A 14966-nucleotide genomic window follows, 5' to 3' on the forward strand; every position below is an offset into this window, starting at 1 on the left:
AGTTTTTCTCCTTAGCAGCAGTGTAGCTAGTCCCAAGACCTAGAAAAGGAATCCCCTGTTTCTTCTTTCAATCATGATTGGCTGCCTGAGCCAACAGCTCAAGCAACCCAAATCCTGCCCTGGACCCTGGAACCTTGCCAAGACAGAGAGAGACATTGGCAAGAGAAGTTTAAAAGACTTTACCAGGGGGCTGGAGAGATGGCTCAGCAGTTATGAAGACTTTAACAGAAGGGGATAGAAACTATCCACATTATTATTTAATTTTGACATATTTGCCATAAGATTCTGAAAATGAATAATATCAGTTTCAATTATATAATAGAAATAAAAATGATAACACTATATTTTCAATTATTGACACTCATGGTTACTTTCCTGGTGGGACAGTGCTGTGTTTAAAATAACTCACAAACTAAAATGCCTCTCCTTCCAGCACTTAGGTGGCAGAGGCGATAGGATTACCTCTTGAGGCAACTAACCTACTCAGCAAGACCATTGCTTTAAGAATTTTTTAAGCCCCAGAATCATTAGTCTCTCTGGTGTCTCACCTTGGTCACCAAGTACCAGGGCACCAGCTTCCAAAGCAAAATCTCCAGAGGAGCTGTCTTTTGAAAGAGTCACAGTCAGACCAGAGCTGGTGGTGGTATTTCCACAAACATACACGCCACGTGGCGCCACATTGCATGCCGCCTATTAAAAACAAAAGGTTTAAAAAACATTCAGAAGGCTGGAAGGACAGCTGAGTGAATAAGTCTTTTTTGTCATGCAGCATGAGAACCTAAGTTTGGACCCCCGGCTCCCTTGTAAAGGCTGAAACATACATAAGTCCATAATCCCAGAACTGCAGGAGTAAAAACAGGAAGACCTTGGGGACCTGCTGGTCAGACAGTCTACCCAAAACAATAAGCTCCAAAGTTTAGTGAGAGACTCCACTTCAAAAAATAAGGTGTAGAATGAAAGAGGAAGAAACGTGACAACTGACTGCCCACACACAATAACACACACACAGGCACATACAGGCAGGCGCGCACACACACACACACACACACACACACACAGAGGCACACGTACACCAGTAAAAAAAGAATCCACTGACCATCATAGTCAAAGGCTCAAATTCGGGGGTTTTGCATATGGTAAGAAAGTGCTCTATCCCTGAACTACAACCCCTTTTCTCCGCTAGTCTTCTCTGGTTTTGATGTATATTTGTGGTGTACACCACAATGTGCTGATGCCCACAGAAGCCAGAAGAGGGCACTGGAGCTGGTGATGTGAGACACCTGACCTGTGCACTAGAGACCACAGTCGGGTCCTCTGGAGGAGCAGCAGATGCTTTTAACTGCTTAGCCACTGTTTTTTCTTCCCTGTGACAGGAGTCGCATGTAGCTGAGGCTGTCCTCAAACTCACTGTATGGTACAGAGGATGACCTGAAGTGCTGGTTTTACAGGAGTTCACCACCACAGTAGTCTTTCTGTGTGGGCAGCCAAGCACTCTATCAACTAAGCCACATTCTCAGCCCTCTTGGTTAGTCTTTTTTGAGAAGTCTTGCAATGCTCTGAGTGGGTGGTTTCCTAAGTGGCTAAAAGAAAGTAGAAATATAAATTTAATGCATACTTAACATTAATTCCTCTTAATGCTAATCTAATTTTTAAAAACTTGGCCTCTAATATCATCACTTTTAAAAATTGTTTTTGTTTTGCACATGCGCACGTTCAGGAGATGGGACGACTATCTTCCTCTTTCTCCACTTTTGGTGGTGTGTGTTGGTGTATGCGTGTGTGTGTGTGTGTGTGTGGCCCATGCGGCTCATGACTGTCTTCCTCCATCACTTTCTACTGTTTTGAGGCAGAGCTGCTCACTGAAGCAGAAGTTTAGCACTGAGCCAGGCTGGGATCAGTAAGCTTTGAGGGTTGAGCCCACCTGCACTGGGTTATAGGCATGTGCGGCCATGCCCAGCTCTTTTCATGGGTGCTGGCTGCTCTTATCCAGTGAGCCACCTCTTCAGTCTCTCTTTTCACTTTTATTGTAAACTTTATTTACAACTGCCTCAAACATCAGGCTGTTGCAAGTGCTCAGAATACATTAAAGTAGGCTCTTCTGGACAAAGAGACCCGAACAAGGATGCAATGCTTTAAAGGACCTGAAATGACTGGTTTAATAGTCAACCACAAGGAACAAAGATGACATGTGAAGGATGGTGGGGTAACAATGGAATGGCAGGATTGACGCAATCCTGTCTGCACTTCAGGACGGCCTCTGGGCCACTGCATATGCACAAGTACTAGCTTCAGGCTGCCTCGTCCATCTTCAAAGAGAACTGTGATATACAACCTGATCGCCCAACTGCTGGACAACATTCAGCAACCTCAGGACTGACTACAACTCACCAAAGCTCCAAGTAGTCCTTGGTAAGAAAGGAGCATCCTTAAGAAGGACCTACTAGGTATTACTCTGAAAAAAACCACAAGCTTTCCAACAAATAGCACCTTCTAGAGCCATCATGAACCTAAGAGGGAAACACCAGCAGGCTCCGGCTGGCAGAGATGGATTCTTCAGTGGCTAAAATCTGATTGGTCAGAGAAGCTGTTTTGCTTTGGATTCAGAGGAACAGTAGAGATAAACACAGACAGACATATACCTTTACCAGAATATTCTGAGGGGTAATAAGATGCTTATGTACTTGTATGGAGAGAATGCATGACCCAGCTTTATTTCCTTCATTATCTGTTCATTGCTGTAGTCACATCACAATAGACTAGCAAAGCATTACTAGGTGCAATAATGGAGTCAGGAAAATAGCATCTCCCATCATAGTTAATATCTCTGTAGACCAGGACGCCTATGTATTCCATGTGGCAGGAAGCTAGCTTGATGTGAAAACTGGCCAGAATCACCAAACTCCATTCCTCCATAACCCTAGACAAACCAGATCCTCTGCAACCCAAACGTGTCATGCTTTGAGAAATGTCACCTGCTAATTATATAAGCAAAAGGCAAAATACTAATTAGTTAATTTTCTACCTGCAGCATCTGACTCTTTCCCAAGCCTGGATCTCCAACAATCAGGATGTGTGGGTCTCCTCGAATGGGAATCCTGTTTTTGTCATCTGCATACTTCTGGCTACCGCCAAAAAGGGCTAAAGTCAGACCTGCTTTAACGAGCTCAAGTGTGGAAGAGAACAAAAAGAGAAACATAAAGATGACTAGCAAGAGGCATTCCGGCATGTTTACAGCACTGGTTTGTCTGGAGATCACCCCCTTTGCAGTGCTGATGGAACCCAAGGCTAACTGGTGCCTAATTAGTCATGTGCTCAGCCCTGAGCTACACCACCAGCCAGGATGCTTTTTAAACATGACTGAATCTTATTTTATTTTTTTACAATAAAGCTGAGAAACAAAGTCACAAATGTCTGCAATCCCAGTGCTTGAGATACATTTGCAGGAAGATTACGGGTTCAAGATTACCTGCGGCAAAAGTCTGTCTCAAAAAGCAAAACTATCTAGAAACAAACTTCTATAGCACAAGTGATTAAAATCAAAGACTGAAAATATTTAAGTCAGCAGTATCTTAGGAACTGCTAAGAACAACTTCGTAAGGCAACAACTTTGTAAGGCAACAATCCATTCCAAAGTGAGACGCACCTATTGTTTAATTTAGCATCTTGTCACCTGAGAGGTGTCTGTGCCAGTAACTATTGGCAGCTTCAGGGGTCTGACTTGCCCCCCACATACTCAACTTAGAGTGCACTGGTTTCAACCTTCCTAATGCTGTGATCCTTTAATACAGGTCCTCATGTTGTGGTGATCCCCAACCACAAAATGATATCAGTATACAGCACTTCATAACTGTAACGTTGCTACTGTTATAAATCATAATGTAAATATCTGATATGCGACGACCCCCCACCCACGTTAAGAACTGCTATTACAGAGAATGAGGATTCGTACGAAAATATTAGTAACTGGTAAGACAACCTCATTATTTTAAGTATTAATATTGCCAACTTGATATACTTTTGAATGAAACTGAAGTAATATACTTACTTCATGACCAAAAATGACAGGACAAAGTGAGCTGAAAAATAGAATATACTTTTAAGTTCTAATTTATGTCATAGATTTATTAGATCTACTTTACAATTTGCTTAATTTCCTTTATTTAGTATCCATAGGAGGAACAAATTTTATATCACGCAACCCATAAATTTTATTCTTATACTAATTTTTTAAGTATTATTTAATCTATAAAAGGAAGAATGCTTTAAAATACATGTGCCTCTGAGAGAGTACTTGCAAAATAACTTAACGTAATTTAATAAACAGCTGATCTGACAGAACTAACACTTAAAATGTACTGTGATCAGGTTTTCCATGTTCCCAAGTTGTTTTCTTTGAACAGACATTGTAGACCTGTATAGTAGTGGAAGGGGGCCACCAGTGAGTGAGCTCAGCACACATATTAGTATTTGAAGGTGGCATAAAATTTCATTTCTTTCCATTTCACTTCAAAAGGTCAGATGAAGAATGTGAATACAAGGAAAGAGACCTACAAGCACTGGAGAGATGCTTCAGCCTGTAGTGTAAAAAGTCAGGTATAGGAGTGAGCACTGGAGGTAGTGCTCACTGTCCAGCCCAGCCAACCTCTAAGCTCCAGGTTCGCTGAGAGACAGGCTCAAAACACAAGATGCTTAGTGATGAAAGCACAAGGAACACACTTAATTGTCAACATAATGCATGCACACACATATACCTGCATGGCAGAAGAGGGCATCAGATTACATTATATATGGTTATGCTCCACCATGTGGTTGCTGGGAATTGAACTCAGGACCTCTTGAAGAACAAACGGTACACTTAACCACTGAGCCATCTCTCCAGCCACACATATACAAATACAGATACAAACACAGCACAGACACACACAGCTACACAGTATTCGCATACAGACAATTTGTAAGCAAGGAACAAATAAAAATCGATAGTAAAGTGTAAATCCTCCTCGTGTTTTAATAAATGTAAACAGAAACTCATCTTTACCATGTCCCAGGCTAATTGCCACCCACTTCCTACCAAGCACCTGTACTTGTCTATCATGGACTCTTCTATGGCCATAGAAGCATCCTCAGTAGACATAGGGCAGAACAGAAGTGCAGGGCTGTTCCTCAAATATAGGTCCCCAGGTTACCTAGATTTGAGGCAGCTAATGGTAACCTCATTAGGGCATCATAACCTGGTTGCCATCCCTTCTCTGTATTACTCCTGCCAGCCTGCTATTTCTGAGCTCTTCTCTCAAATAGATGACATTTAACCAAGTCATTGCTTCCAAAGAAATCTAAACTGAAGCATAACTTGCCACATACTGGCAATTCTAATACTGTCTTCTCTGTTCTCTTATCTAGTATTGGTCAATAAACTTTTCCCTGAGGGTCCAGGATGTAAGTAATTGCAGCTTTGCGGACTTTATTGATCAGTCTCAAGCATTCAACTTGCAGTGTAGAAGAGCAACTAACAACGTGCACGTGAAACAGGTGTGTTTCACCAAAACACACCCCACCTGTTTGCCAGTTGTGGGGAGCCCAACTTGTTTGCCAATCTGCCAGGTAAGTAGAGTGAAAGGCCTTGAGAAACTCTAGTTTGGATGATGAAATCACAAACAAGAAGACAGAATTTAAAAAGCAAACAGTTGAGCAATGTGAAAAGGCCACTAAGAGGCCACTTCACTTTTTAGAGGAACAACAGAGGTGTCTGAGCCTCAGCATGGCTCTTCGCTGGGCACCTGCCCACCTGCTTAGACAACAGACAACTCCAAAGGAGCCAACACATGCTGACCCATCACAGGCCTAGAGTACATTTCCCAGAGTGCATCGGGATGGCTATTTGGATGGAATGTCTGAGAGTTTAAGGACAAGAACTCAAGTAACTCAAAACTTTGCTCAGCTGGCAAACTGAGAGAAAAACAAAGAAAAAGCCTCAATTCTGGGGCATAAAGCCTTCAAAATAAAAAAGCAGAACAAAATCAGTTTCTTCACAGAACCACTCCAAGTCTTCTTTCTTCACCTCTCCTAGGCATAGTAAATTCAGTCTCTTGATTTTTCCCCATTTCTTCAAAATTACTCCCAAACTGCCGAGTGCCAAAAGCATACTATACTAATTATGGTAAGTGTACTACAAACTAAAGGCTGCAGAGAAACTTGTATGAGAGTCATCATGTAGCTAGGAATCACGTTTGTCTAAAAAGGGATCAGCGCAGACATCCATGCCAAGTGTATGCTTTTTGTTGTTACTACTCACTTCTGTCTCTATGGTCCAAAGGCAACTAGAATATCATGTGACTGAATGTGGCTCTGTTCCAATAAAGCCTTATTTATGGGTACCCACACTTGAATTTATAGAATTTTATGTTATGAAGTACTCTTCTTTTTTTTTAACCATTCAAAAACATAAAAATCTTTACCAGTTCTAGAACAAAAGACAGCGAGCTAGGTTTGGTCCATGGATTCAAATTTGTTTACCATTATGCCCGGATTTTTTGACTGGCAACAAGGCACGCTGACATGCATAGACATAACGAAGAGTCAGGTAACTTACTACATACTTGACAATGAGCTTAAGCAAGTTCTCTTCAGCCTGGATCTCTTGGATGGCATACAAGTCTTTAAGTGAGAACTCCATCAACGCACCGTGCTTACACCCATCCTCTGCAGTCTGTGCTTTCTGTCCTTTGCTGTTGCTAACAGAATTTGCTTCAATGTACAAAAGGAACATGCACTTATCATTCTTATTTCGAGAACCTGTAAATTCAAAATATTAAATGTATTGTTTTCATTTTCCATACAACTTGACTAAAGTGTTAAACAAGATTTATGACTCAGTGACTTTACTCACTTACTTGAGGCTTTTTAGAGACAAGGCCTCAAGACTAGCCTCAAAGTGTGACAATCCCTCTGCCTCAGCTTCCTGAGGACTAGAACTACAAGCATCTGCCACCAAACACTTCATCTTAAGGAACAAGGAATTTCCTAAATTATCTGAGATGCAGAAGTATATCATACAGAGAAAAAAGCTAACACAACACTGCTGAAAGACATTTATGAAAGTTACAACATACCTTCTTCAGTATTTGAGACTTTGACAACTCCGGTAATAGTCACTGTATCTCCTGGGACACAACTATCTACAAGATCATGAACAAGTTCACATTCTATCGTTCGAGGGATGCGACCTGCTTCTCTCTGTGCATCGGACATCAGCTCCTGGATTCTAAGGCATTCCACATTTTCAGTTAGAATACATCTTTCTTTAAGTCATTCCTTCAGGATCTAGAGAATGCTGTTCTAGATGAAGGCAGACTTGTTTTTAAGGAGTAAAAATCACATTAGCAGTTTCCAATTCAGGAGGGCAGAACGAACACATATATTCATTCACCGAGCACCCCTCAAGAATCCAACAAATAAGACTCATTAAAGAAGTGAAGACAAGTTTGAAACATGCAAAAGTGGCATCAACAAACGAGGCATTAGTGAAATTTCTGAAAACAGCCAATAGTAAAGTAGCGATGGATGAAGCAAAATTAAGTCCAAAATGCACAGACAAAACTCACAAGGGTATAGTGAAGCAACAACCCAGGTTTTCAGCAGAGCCCAAAGAGGCTCTCAAAATGGAGTGGGGGCAGGGAGCAGCAATGGCTAGTCCTGAAATAAGAATTTGGAATTTCTCTGGAAGGAGTGGGCAGTCAGGTAGGGAAAGTGAGAATTTACCATCAGGCAGTGGGAGCATTGTCCTATAGAAACGGGCAAATTCTAAGGGGCTAAGGTATTCCATGAGGCTAATACCATCTCATTTCAGCTTTTGAGAAACCTAAACCAATTCATGAACAATCAGAATAAGCAGAACTCCCTGTCTTACTCAGGAAGAAGGCCCAAGGAGAACCTCCAACCCATAGAGAGCAGCAGAGATAACCCCACCTCTCCAAACAACTTCTCACCTTATCTTAGAAATGGCAACACTTAAACAAAAAGAAAAGAAAAAATCTGGAGTCTAAGGGCAAGTCATAAAACAAAAATAAAAAGTGCTCTGATACTGGAACATAGGGAGGAGTATGAAACCAGAAAACTAACATCACCACAGTCAGTTCGGGTGGTGCGTGTCTGAGCCCAGTGTTCGAGAAGCTAAGGAAGAATTGTGGGTACAGTAACACATGGGCACCAAACTTACTGTCTCAATGCAACAAAACGCCAAAAGCAAACATTTCTAGAAAATGCTGATTTAATTTAGAAAGCATGCAAAAAAAATGAAAGGGAAAGGCAAACACAAGGCAATGGGTAATCTAAGGGATGCATCTGACAGGAGGTCCAAAGAGAAAAGAGTGGACAGCGTACTGGACAGCTGACGTAGCTGGACATCTCAGGGACAGAAAGTGTCAAGGGGCACGAGGGTAACTAAATATCCCTTAACTATTTCATAACTGCACTAATAAAGAGTTAAAGGAGGGGGAGAGTCCAAACAGCATCAGACTTCTCATAACAGCAGGAAAATTAAAACTACATAGACCTGAGGAGCTGTCAAAATCTTTATAATAAAAATGTATACACGAGGAGGGTGGGGGGGAGATAGCACAATAGTTAAAACCCTTACTGCTCTCCCAGAGGACCCAAGTTTGGTTCCTTGCACTTGTGAACTACCTGTAACTACAGCTCTAGAGGGTCCAATGCCCTTCTTTTTGGCTTCTAATGCCCCTTTTCGGACCTCCATGGGCACTCACACGCTCACAGCATGCATTCACAAACACATACTACACATGAAAAACATGTCTTCTTTAAAAATACAGAAATGATACCTGACTTGCAAAACAAGCCAATAGCAAATGGTGTAACATGAGAGTATATCATAAAATAGCCACTTTAAAAAGAGTCTTTATCACAGTCCATCATGGAATCTGCAATCAATCACTTCATTTAGATAGAAAATGAACCACTTCTCAGTAACAATCGATGTAATAGCTGAATTTTTTTCTAGAATCCAGTACCCAGGCAATTTCAAAAGGATAAGATCATTTTAAAACACAGGCTCATCAAATAAGTACTGCCATGATACATATAATAAAACCATAGATTTACTCAGTGGATTTACTCTTTTACTTAATGGTCTGAGTGCTTACTTGATCAACTGCCAGTCCATTGTAACTGTGAGAGGGGAGCTCCGCAAAGGAGCAAATGACTTCCCTCGACATGCCGGCACAGGACACTGCAACAGAGGTGAGTTACAGTCAGCTTCTGGCAAGCCATGAGCACATCTTAAGAAAGCTAAGCTAAGTCTCCCCACTCCTTGTTGCAGTCCTTAGACGTCACTCTTGGCCTTTCCGAGCCTTCGCACCTCCTGTGCGCACATTCTAGCTGTGAACAGCCAGAGCTCCCCACTGACTCCCGGCCCCTAGGCCTCTGCCTTCCTGTACCGCAGGTAGTCTCCCAAGGCCTTGGTGCCTCGACTGCCCCTCCTCGTTCAGTCTACACGCTTCGGCCCAATCTTGTACTTCTGGAAAGAATTCACTAAGAATCTTCATTAAGCCTCAGCTCTCCTCTAGCCCCCTTTGCACTGGTGGTGTGGTACAGTCACTTGACACGTAACTCTCACTGTCTATGCAAGCTGGGTTCACATTTTCCTTGTTTGGTGTCTGAAGCTCAAGATGAATTTACAAGCTTAAGACATGGTAGCAGTATAACTCCTGTTCAGGAGCAGGGGTCAGTTTTCTCCTGGAATCTGGGCAGCCTGTGACTGACTCTAAACAACTGTGACAGAAGTCATTTTACATGATTTTCAAGGCTGGCTTAGGAAAGGCAACGTTCTGCCTAACAACTGATCTCTTTCCAGAGCAGCTGTCAGCAGCCATGCGTAGACCACAAGCTCTGGACTGCCACAATGTGTGTGGAAAGGCAAAACCAGCCCACGAGAAAAGTGGGGCTCTGCTCTAGCAGCTCCACCCTTATGTGATGGCAACTCCACAGAGACAGAGGAGGAATTACCCAGGTGAGAGTCCTTCCAGCCTTCTGAAGGAGGAAATCAAGAGACACAGTAAACTCCTGTGGTTCTGAGATCTAACTGTAAGGCCATTTGCTCTGCAACAGCTCTGTTCAAAAACACTGGTAAGTGTTTTCTGTGAGCTTCTCGGTAAAGAAGATAAGTCGATAAAGTCAATTAATGAACATTTCACCTTTGTAGGAAGATTGTATTTTCCATCTGGAAGAGGAAAACCCTGAATCTCTCCACATGCAGCACAACGAAAAGCCATCTTGGTACAAAGAGGCTTTATGTTACTGACTCGAACCACAGTTCCTCTTATAGAGATGTATTTTCCATAGCAAGTTGCTCGGATGTTCTTGAGGTGTGTTAGGGGCTCATAGTTATACACTCTAAAAATAAAACGAGAACATGTATCTATAAATTTACAATGAACAGAAAGTTGTATTTTCACAAGATCCTTTTGAAAACAGCCACAGAATTCATGCCTTTATATACCAGAAATCTCATGGTTTAAGTTTTATTAAAAGTGAAAAATGCTAAAACCCATAAATTGCTGTCTAGGGAAAAGGTGTGAGGAGGAGATTCCAGAAGAGAAAAGGAAGCCGGTGGGGTGGTGTGCACCTTTAATCCCAGCACCTGGGAGTCAGAGGCAAGTGGATCTGAGGTTGAGGCCAGCCTGGGCTACAGAGCGAGTTCCAGGTCTACACAGAGAAACCCTGTCTCAAAAACCAAAACATCCAAAAGGAAAATTCTATGGGTTTCTTAATTTTTTTCCATTTATCTATCTATCTATCTATCTATCTATCTATCTATCTATCTATCTATCTACCTATCCATCCATCCATCTATTTCTATATGTCTTTATCTGCTTGCTTTTTATTGTCATTTCGAGGTAAGCCTTGAACTCTGAGATCTACCTCTGCTTCTTGGGTGCTGGGATTAATGGTGTGCACCACAGTATCTGGTCTACCTTTGTCTTAAAGAACTGTTACAAAATATCTTCTATAAATTTTGGAAGAGAAAAATGAAACCCTGAAGTTTAGAGAATTTACAAATCTGAAAATGCTACAAAGAATAACTGAAGACTACTCCCTTATGTCAATGTAAATCTAAGAATTTAACAAAGTACACTCCATGAATTATCACATTTATACAGTAGTCTTGACAAGTTAAAAAGCAATCTTCACAAAAGAATTCAGGTGGGAAATCATCTTACTTGAGTAGAAAAATGTTAATTTGTATCATCATGTCTTTGAGTCATCCTCAGATGGCTGACACTGGTTTATACAAACTGAGGCTCTTACTGTGCTCTTCGTTGTGGTTAGCATTTACTGACTTATGTGCATGCACATGCATGAGGTGTGCACGCGGAAGTCGGAGGACAACGTGAAGGAGCATCTTCTACCCACCGGCCTATCTCAGCAACCCAAGGTTCTTGTTCTTAAATACTTTATTTAATGTGAGCGAGAAACACTGAATATGTTTGACAAGGGAAAAGATATACATGACCAACAGATATTTGGAAAGAATTCACTGTCATTGGGCATCAGGGAAAAGCAAATTAAAACTGCTTTGAGATTTCATCTCAGGCGCTGGAGAGGTGGCTCAGCGGTTAGGAGCACTGTCTGCTCTTCCAGAGGTCCTGAGTTCAATTCCCAGCAACCACATGTAGCTTAAGGCCATCTATACTTGGGCTCGATGCCCTCTTCTGGTGTGCAAATGTACATGAAGACAGAGCACTCATAGACATAAAATAACTAAATAAATAATTGCTGCGATTTCATCTCAATCAGCATGACTATCAATAAGAAAAAGATGACAACAAATGCTATCGGGATCCCTTCTGTACTGCTGATGGGAACATAAACTGGTAAATCAATATGGAGATCCCTAAAAAAAAAAAAATAGGATTATTATATTATTATATCACTACCACATACAAACCTAAGTGAGCATACACAGATACTTGCACACTCTAGTTTATTGCTGCACTAGTCACAATAGCCAAGATGCCTATAATAGAGAAGTAAAAGAGGAAAATGTGGTGCATAATGGAATCGTTTTAAATTGTAAGCAAGAATGAAATTTAACACTTTCATGAAAATGGATAGAACTAGAGATCATTATTGTAAAGCAAAATATGCAAGACTCAGAAACATATACCTGCATGCTTTTACACATGAGATCTAGACGTATAGACACACCCAGAGAGAAAGGATCATGCAAGTGAGGGAGCAAGTCTGAAGGGAGGTGGGAAGGGGTGAGCAAGAGAGGGTAATGGAATGAATCTCTATGCCATGAAAAGAGAAGTGGGAACTATCTGAGGGGAGGAAGGAGTCCAGTGAAAGGCTGAGAGGGGAAATGAGTAACACCAGTGGGAGATGGGAGGAAAATAAAGTAGAAAAATTTTTACAATGAAACCCACTTGTTTGTACAATAATCAAAAAGTTATTGAGGAAAAAAATAGCATCAAGTTTCTACCTTGCATAGATATGTGGCACATTTACCATTGTTTCTCCACCATTGGACAATCCCTCTTGAGCTTGTAATTCTGCTGCATGCCTTTCAAGGTCCTTAGTTAATACCTTAGATGACAATTGAAAAATATTCTCTTTAAGCAGAATTCTCATAGAGAACCCAAAGTTCATGAACATCCCAGAAACAAACAAACAACCAGTGCTCTGACAGACATTTGAAAGACTGATCCTTCATTATGATTATTTATTTTGCAGTAGACTTTTATTTGGGATTTTCCTGTACCTGCACCAGAGAACTTCAGCATCCCTACTTCCTACCTTTTGACACAAATAAACATCAAAAGTCCTTACGGTCTTTACAAGGGCTATAGAGATGGCTCAGCAGTTAAAAACATTTGCTGCTCTTACAAAGAACCAAGGTTCAGTTCCCAGCATGGTGGCTCAAACCATCCATAAGTCCAGTTCGAAAGGAAACAATGCCTTTTTCTGATCTCTTGGACACTAGTCACACACAATATACACGTGGGCAAAACACTCATACACAAAATATAAAATAACAGAGGCCCTCTGTAGTAGGCTACTGTCCTGTTCCCTATTTTTTCCCTCTTTCCATGTCTATCCCGTTTGCCTTTTTGAATGAGGATTGATCATCTTACCCAGGGTCCTCCTTCTTGCTTAGCTTCTTTAGGTGTACAGATTTTAGTATTTTATCCTATATTATATGTCTAATATCCACTTATAAGTGAGTATATACCCTGTGTGTCTTTCTGATTCTGGGATACCTCACTCAGGATGATCTTTTCTAGTCCCCACCACTTGCCTGTAAATTTCATGAGCAAAGCAGATACTGAGACTCATAGTCAAACTTTGGGCAGAGTGCAGGGAATCTTATGAAAGAAGGGGGAGATGAAAGACCTGGAGGCGCCAGGAGCTCCACAAGGAGAGCAACAGAACCAAAAAATTTGGGCACAGGAGTCTTTTCTGAGACTGATACTCCAACCAAGGACCATGCATGGAGATAACCTAGAACACCTGCACAGATGTAGCCCATGGCACCTCAGTGTCCAATGGGTTCCCTAGTAAGGGGAACAGGGGCTGTCTCTGACAAGATCTCAGTGACTGGCTCTTTGATCACCTCCCCCTAAGTGGGGAGCAGCCTTACCAGGCCACAGAGGAAGAAAACACAGACACTACGGATGAGACCTGATAAGCTAGGGTCAGATGGAAGGGGAGGAGGACCTCCCCTTTCAGTGGACTGGGGGAGGGGCATGGAAGAGAAAAGGGAAGGGAGGGCAGGATTGGGAGGGGAAAAGGGAAGGGGCTACAGCTGGGATAAAAAGTGAACAAATTGTAATAAATAAAAAAATAAATTAATTAAAATTTAAAAAGACAAAATAAATCAATAAAGTAACAGCCTTCAAAGCCATCCTTCACTGGGTTCCACTAAAAAAAATCTGAAAAAATAGAAATAAAAAATTCTGTATGGCATGTCTTAACCTAAGCCAGAGCAGGAAGGATAGGAAGGAATTTGCTCTAGAGCATGTTAGAGTAAAGAGATGATGGGGTTGCCTGGCTAGAGAAATAACGGACGGATGAGGCTGAAGCAAGAGGCAAGGTATCAATGCAGCGTTTCTAGCAGTTCACACAACTGTGTGATCATCTGTTCACTGCACCCGGATGTCCTCCCCTCCCTTGCTGTGTCCAGATTCTAAGTATCCCCTGAAGACCTAGCATAAGCCCACATCTTCCTCTGACCCTTCCCATTCTACCCCAACTTCTGAAGGAACCCAGAGGCCTGTCCTGGGATCCGCTTCCCTTTACCTTGAAGCATTTATGTGGATACTTTAACATGTTGTATGTCCCTAAGAAAAACTGATACTAACATAGAACATACTGTTACTTCCAGTTTACATATGGTACCCTCAGAGAAATAAGTGATTTTCCTGATGCCAAAGAAACTTCATCTAAGGTCAGTCCTTTTGCTCCAAGTTCCTAACACCACGCCTGTTTTTTATTTCCTATGAAAGCAGACACTTCCTCAAAAAGGAAGTTGGATTTCGGTATCTCTAATGAGTAAACTGCACTTACTCATTAAATTCAATTGTAGTAAATTTAATTCAAGTAATTGTACACAGACAGTCTCTTAGGGGAGGACCTCAATCATTAAATTCTTACCCCCTTCTGTTAGGGAAAGCTAAGCACCTTTTAACACGTGCAGACACTGGGCTATCTCCTTCGGAAACGTCACCAGATTACCTGATGTATTGCCAGACCCATACACGCCAAGGTTTTCTCAGGGGCATCTCTTAGCGCATTTTCTAGATCTGGCATCAAGTTAGTCATTTCATCATCTTTTGTCAGTTCTTTAAAATCCACCAAAATGCTTCCCTTCCTTTCTATTTCATCCTATAAAATATTAAAATTTAAATATAACAATTGCTTTTTTGAGTCAATGTTCATAACTGAGCATT

The 14966-nt window shown here is 41.5% G+C and overlaps 1 protein-coding gene across 4 annotated transcripts in view; it reads right to left on the reverse strand.

The window, feature by feature from the left end:
- Window positions 1-14966, reverse strand: part of Mcm8 (minichromosome maintenance 8 homologous recombination repair factor) — a 29711-nt gene that overhangs the window by 11431 nt on the left and 3314 nt on the right. For all 4 annotated transcript variants that reach the window (XM_021651234.2, XM_060371519.1, XM_060371520.1 and 1 more), the window contains 9 exons: window positions 14752-14901; window positions 12500-12603; window positions 10209-10407; window positions 9159-9244; window positions 7110-7261; window positions 6597-6792; window positions 4046-4076; window positions 3023-3163; window positions 549-690 (listed from right to left, as the gene is read on the reverse strand). In XM_021651234.2, the coding sequence (XP_021506909.1) occupies window positions 549-690; window positions 3023-3163; window positions 4046-4076; window positions 6597-6792; window positions 7110-7261; window positions 9159-9244; window positions 10209-10407; window positions 12500-12603; window positions 14752-14901 (1201 nt within the window). The remainder of the gene's footprint in view (window positions 1-548; window positions 691-3022; window positions 3164-4045; window positions 4077-6596; window positions 6793-7109; window positions 7262-9158; window positions 9245-10208; window positions 10408-12499; window positions 12604-14751; window positions 14902-14966) is intronic.

This window comes from Meriones unguiculatus, chromosome 18, assembly GCF_030254825.1.
Source record: "Meriones unguiculatus strain TT.TT164.6M chromosome 18, Bangor_MerUng_6.1, whole genome shotgun sequence".
In the NCBI taxonomy this organism is placed as follows: Eukaryota; Metazoa; Chordata; class Mammalia; order Rodentia; family Muridae; genus Meriones; species Meriones unguiculatus.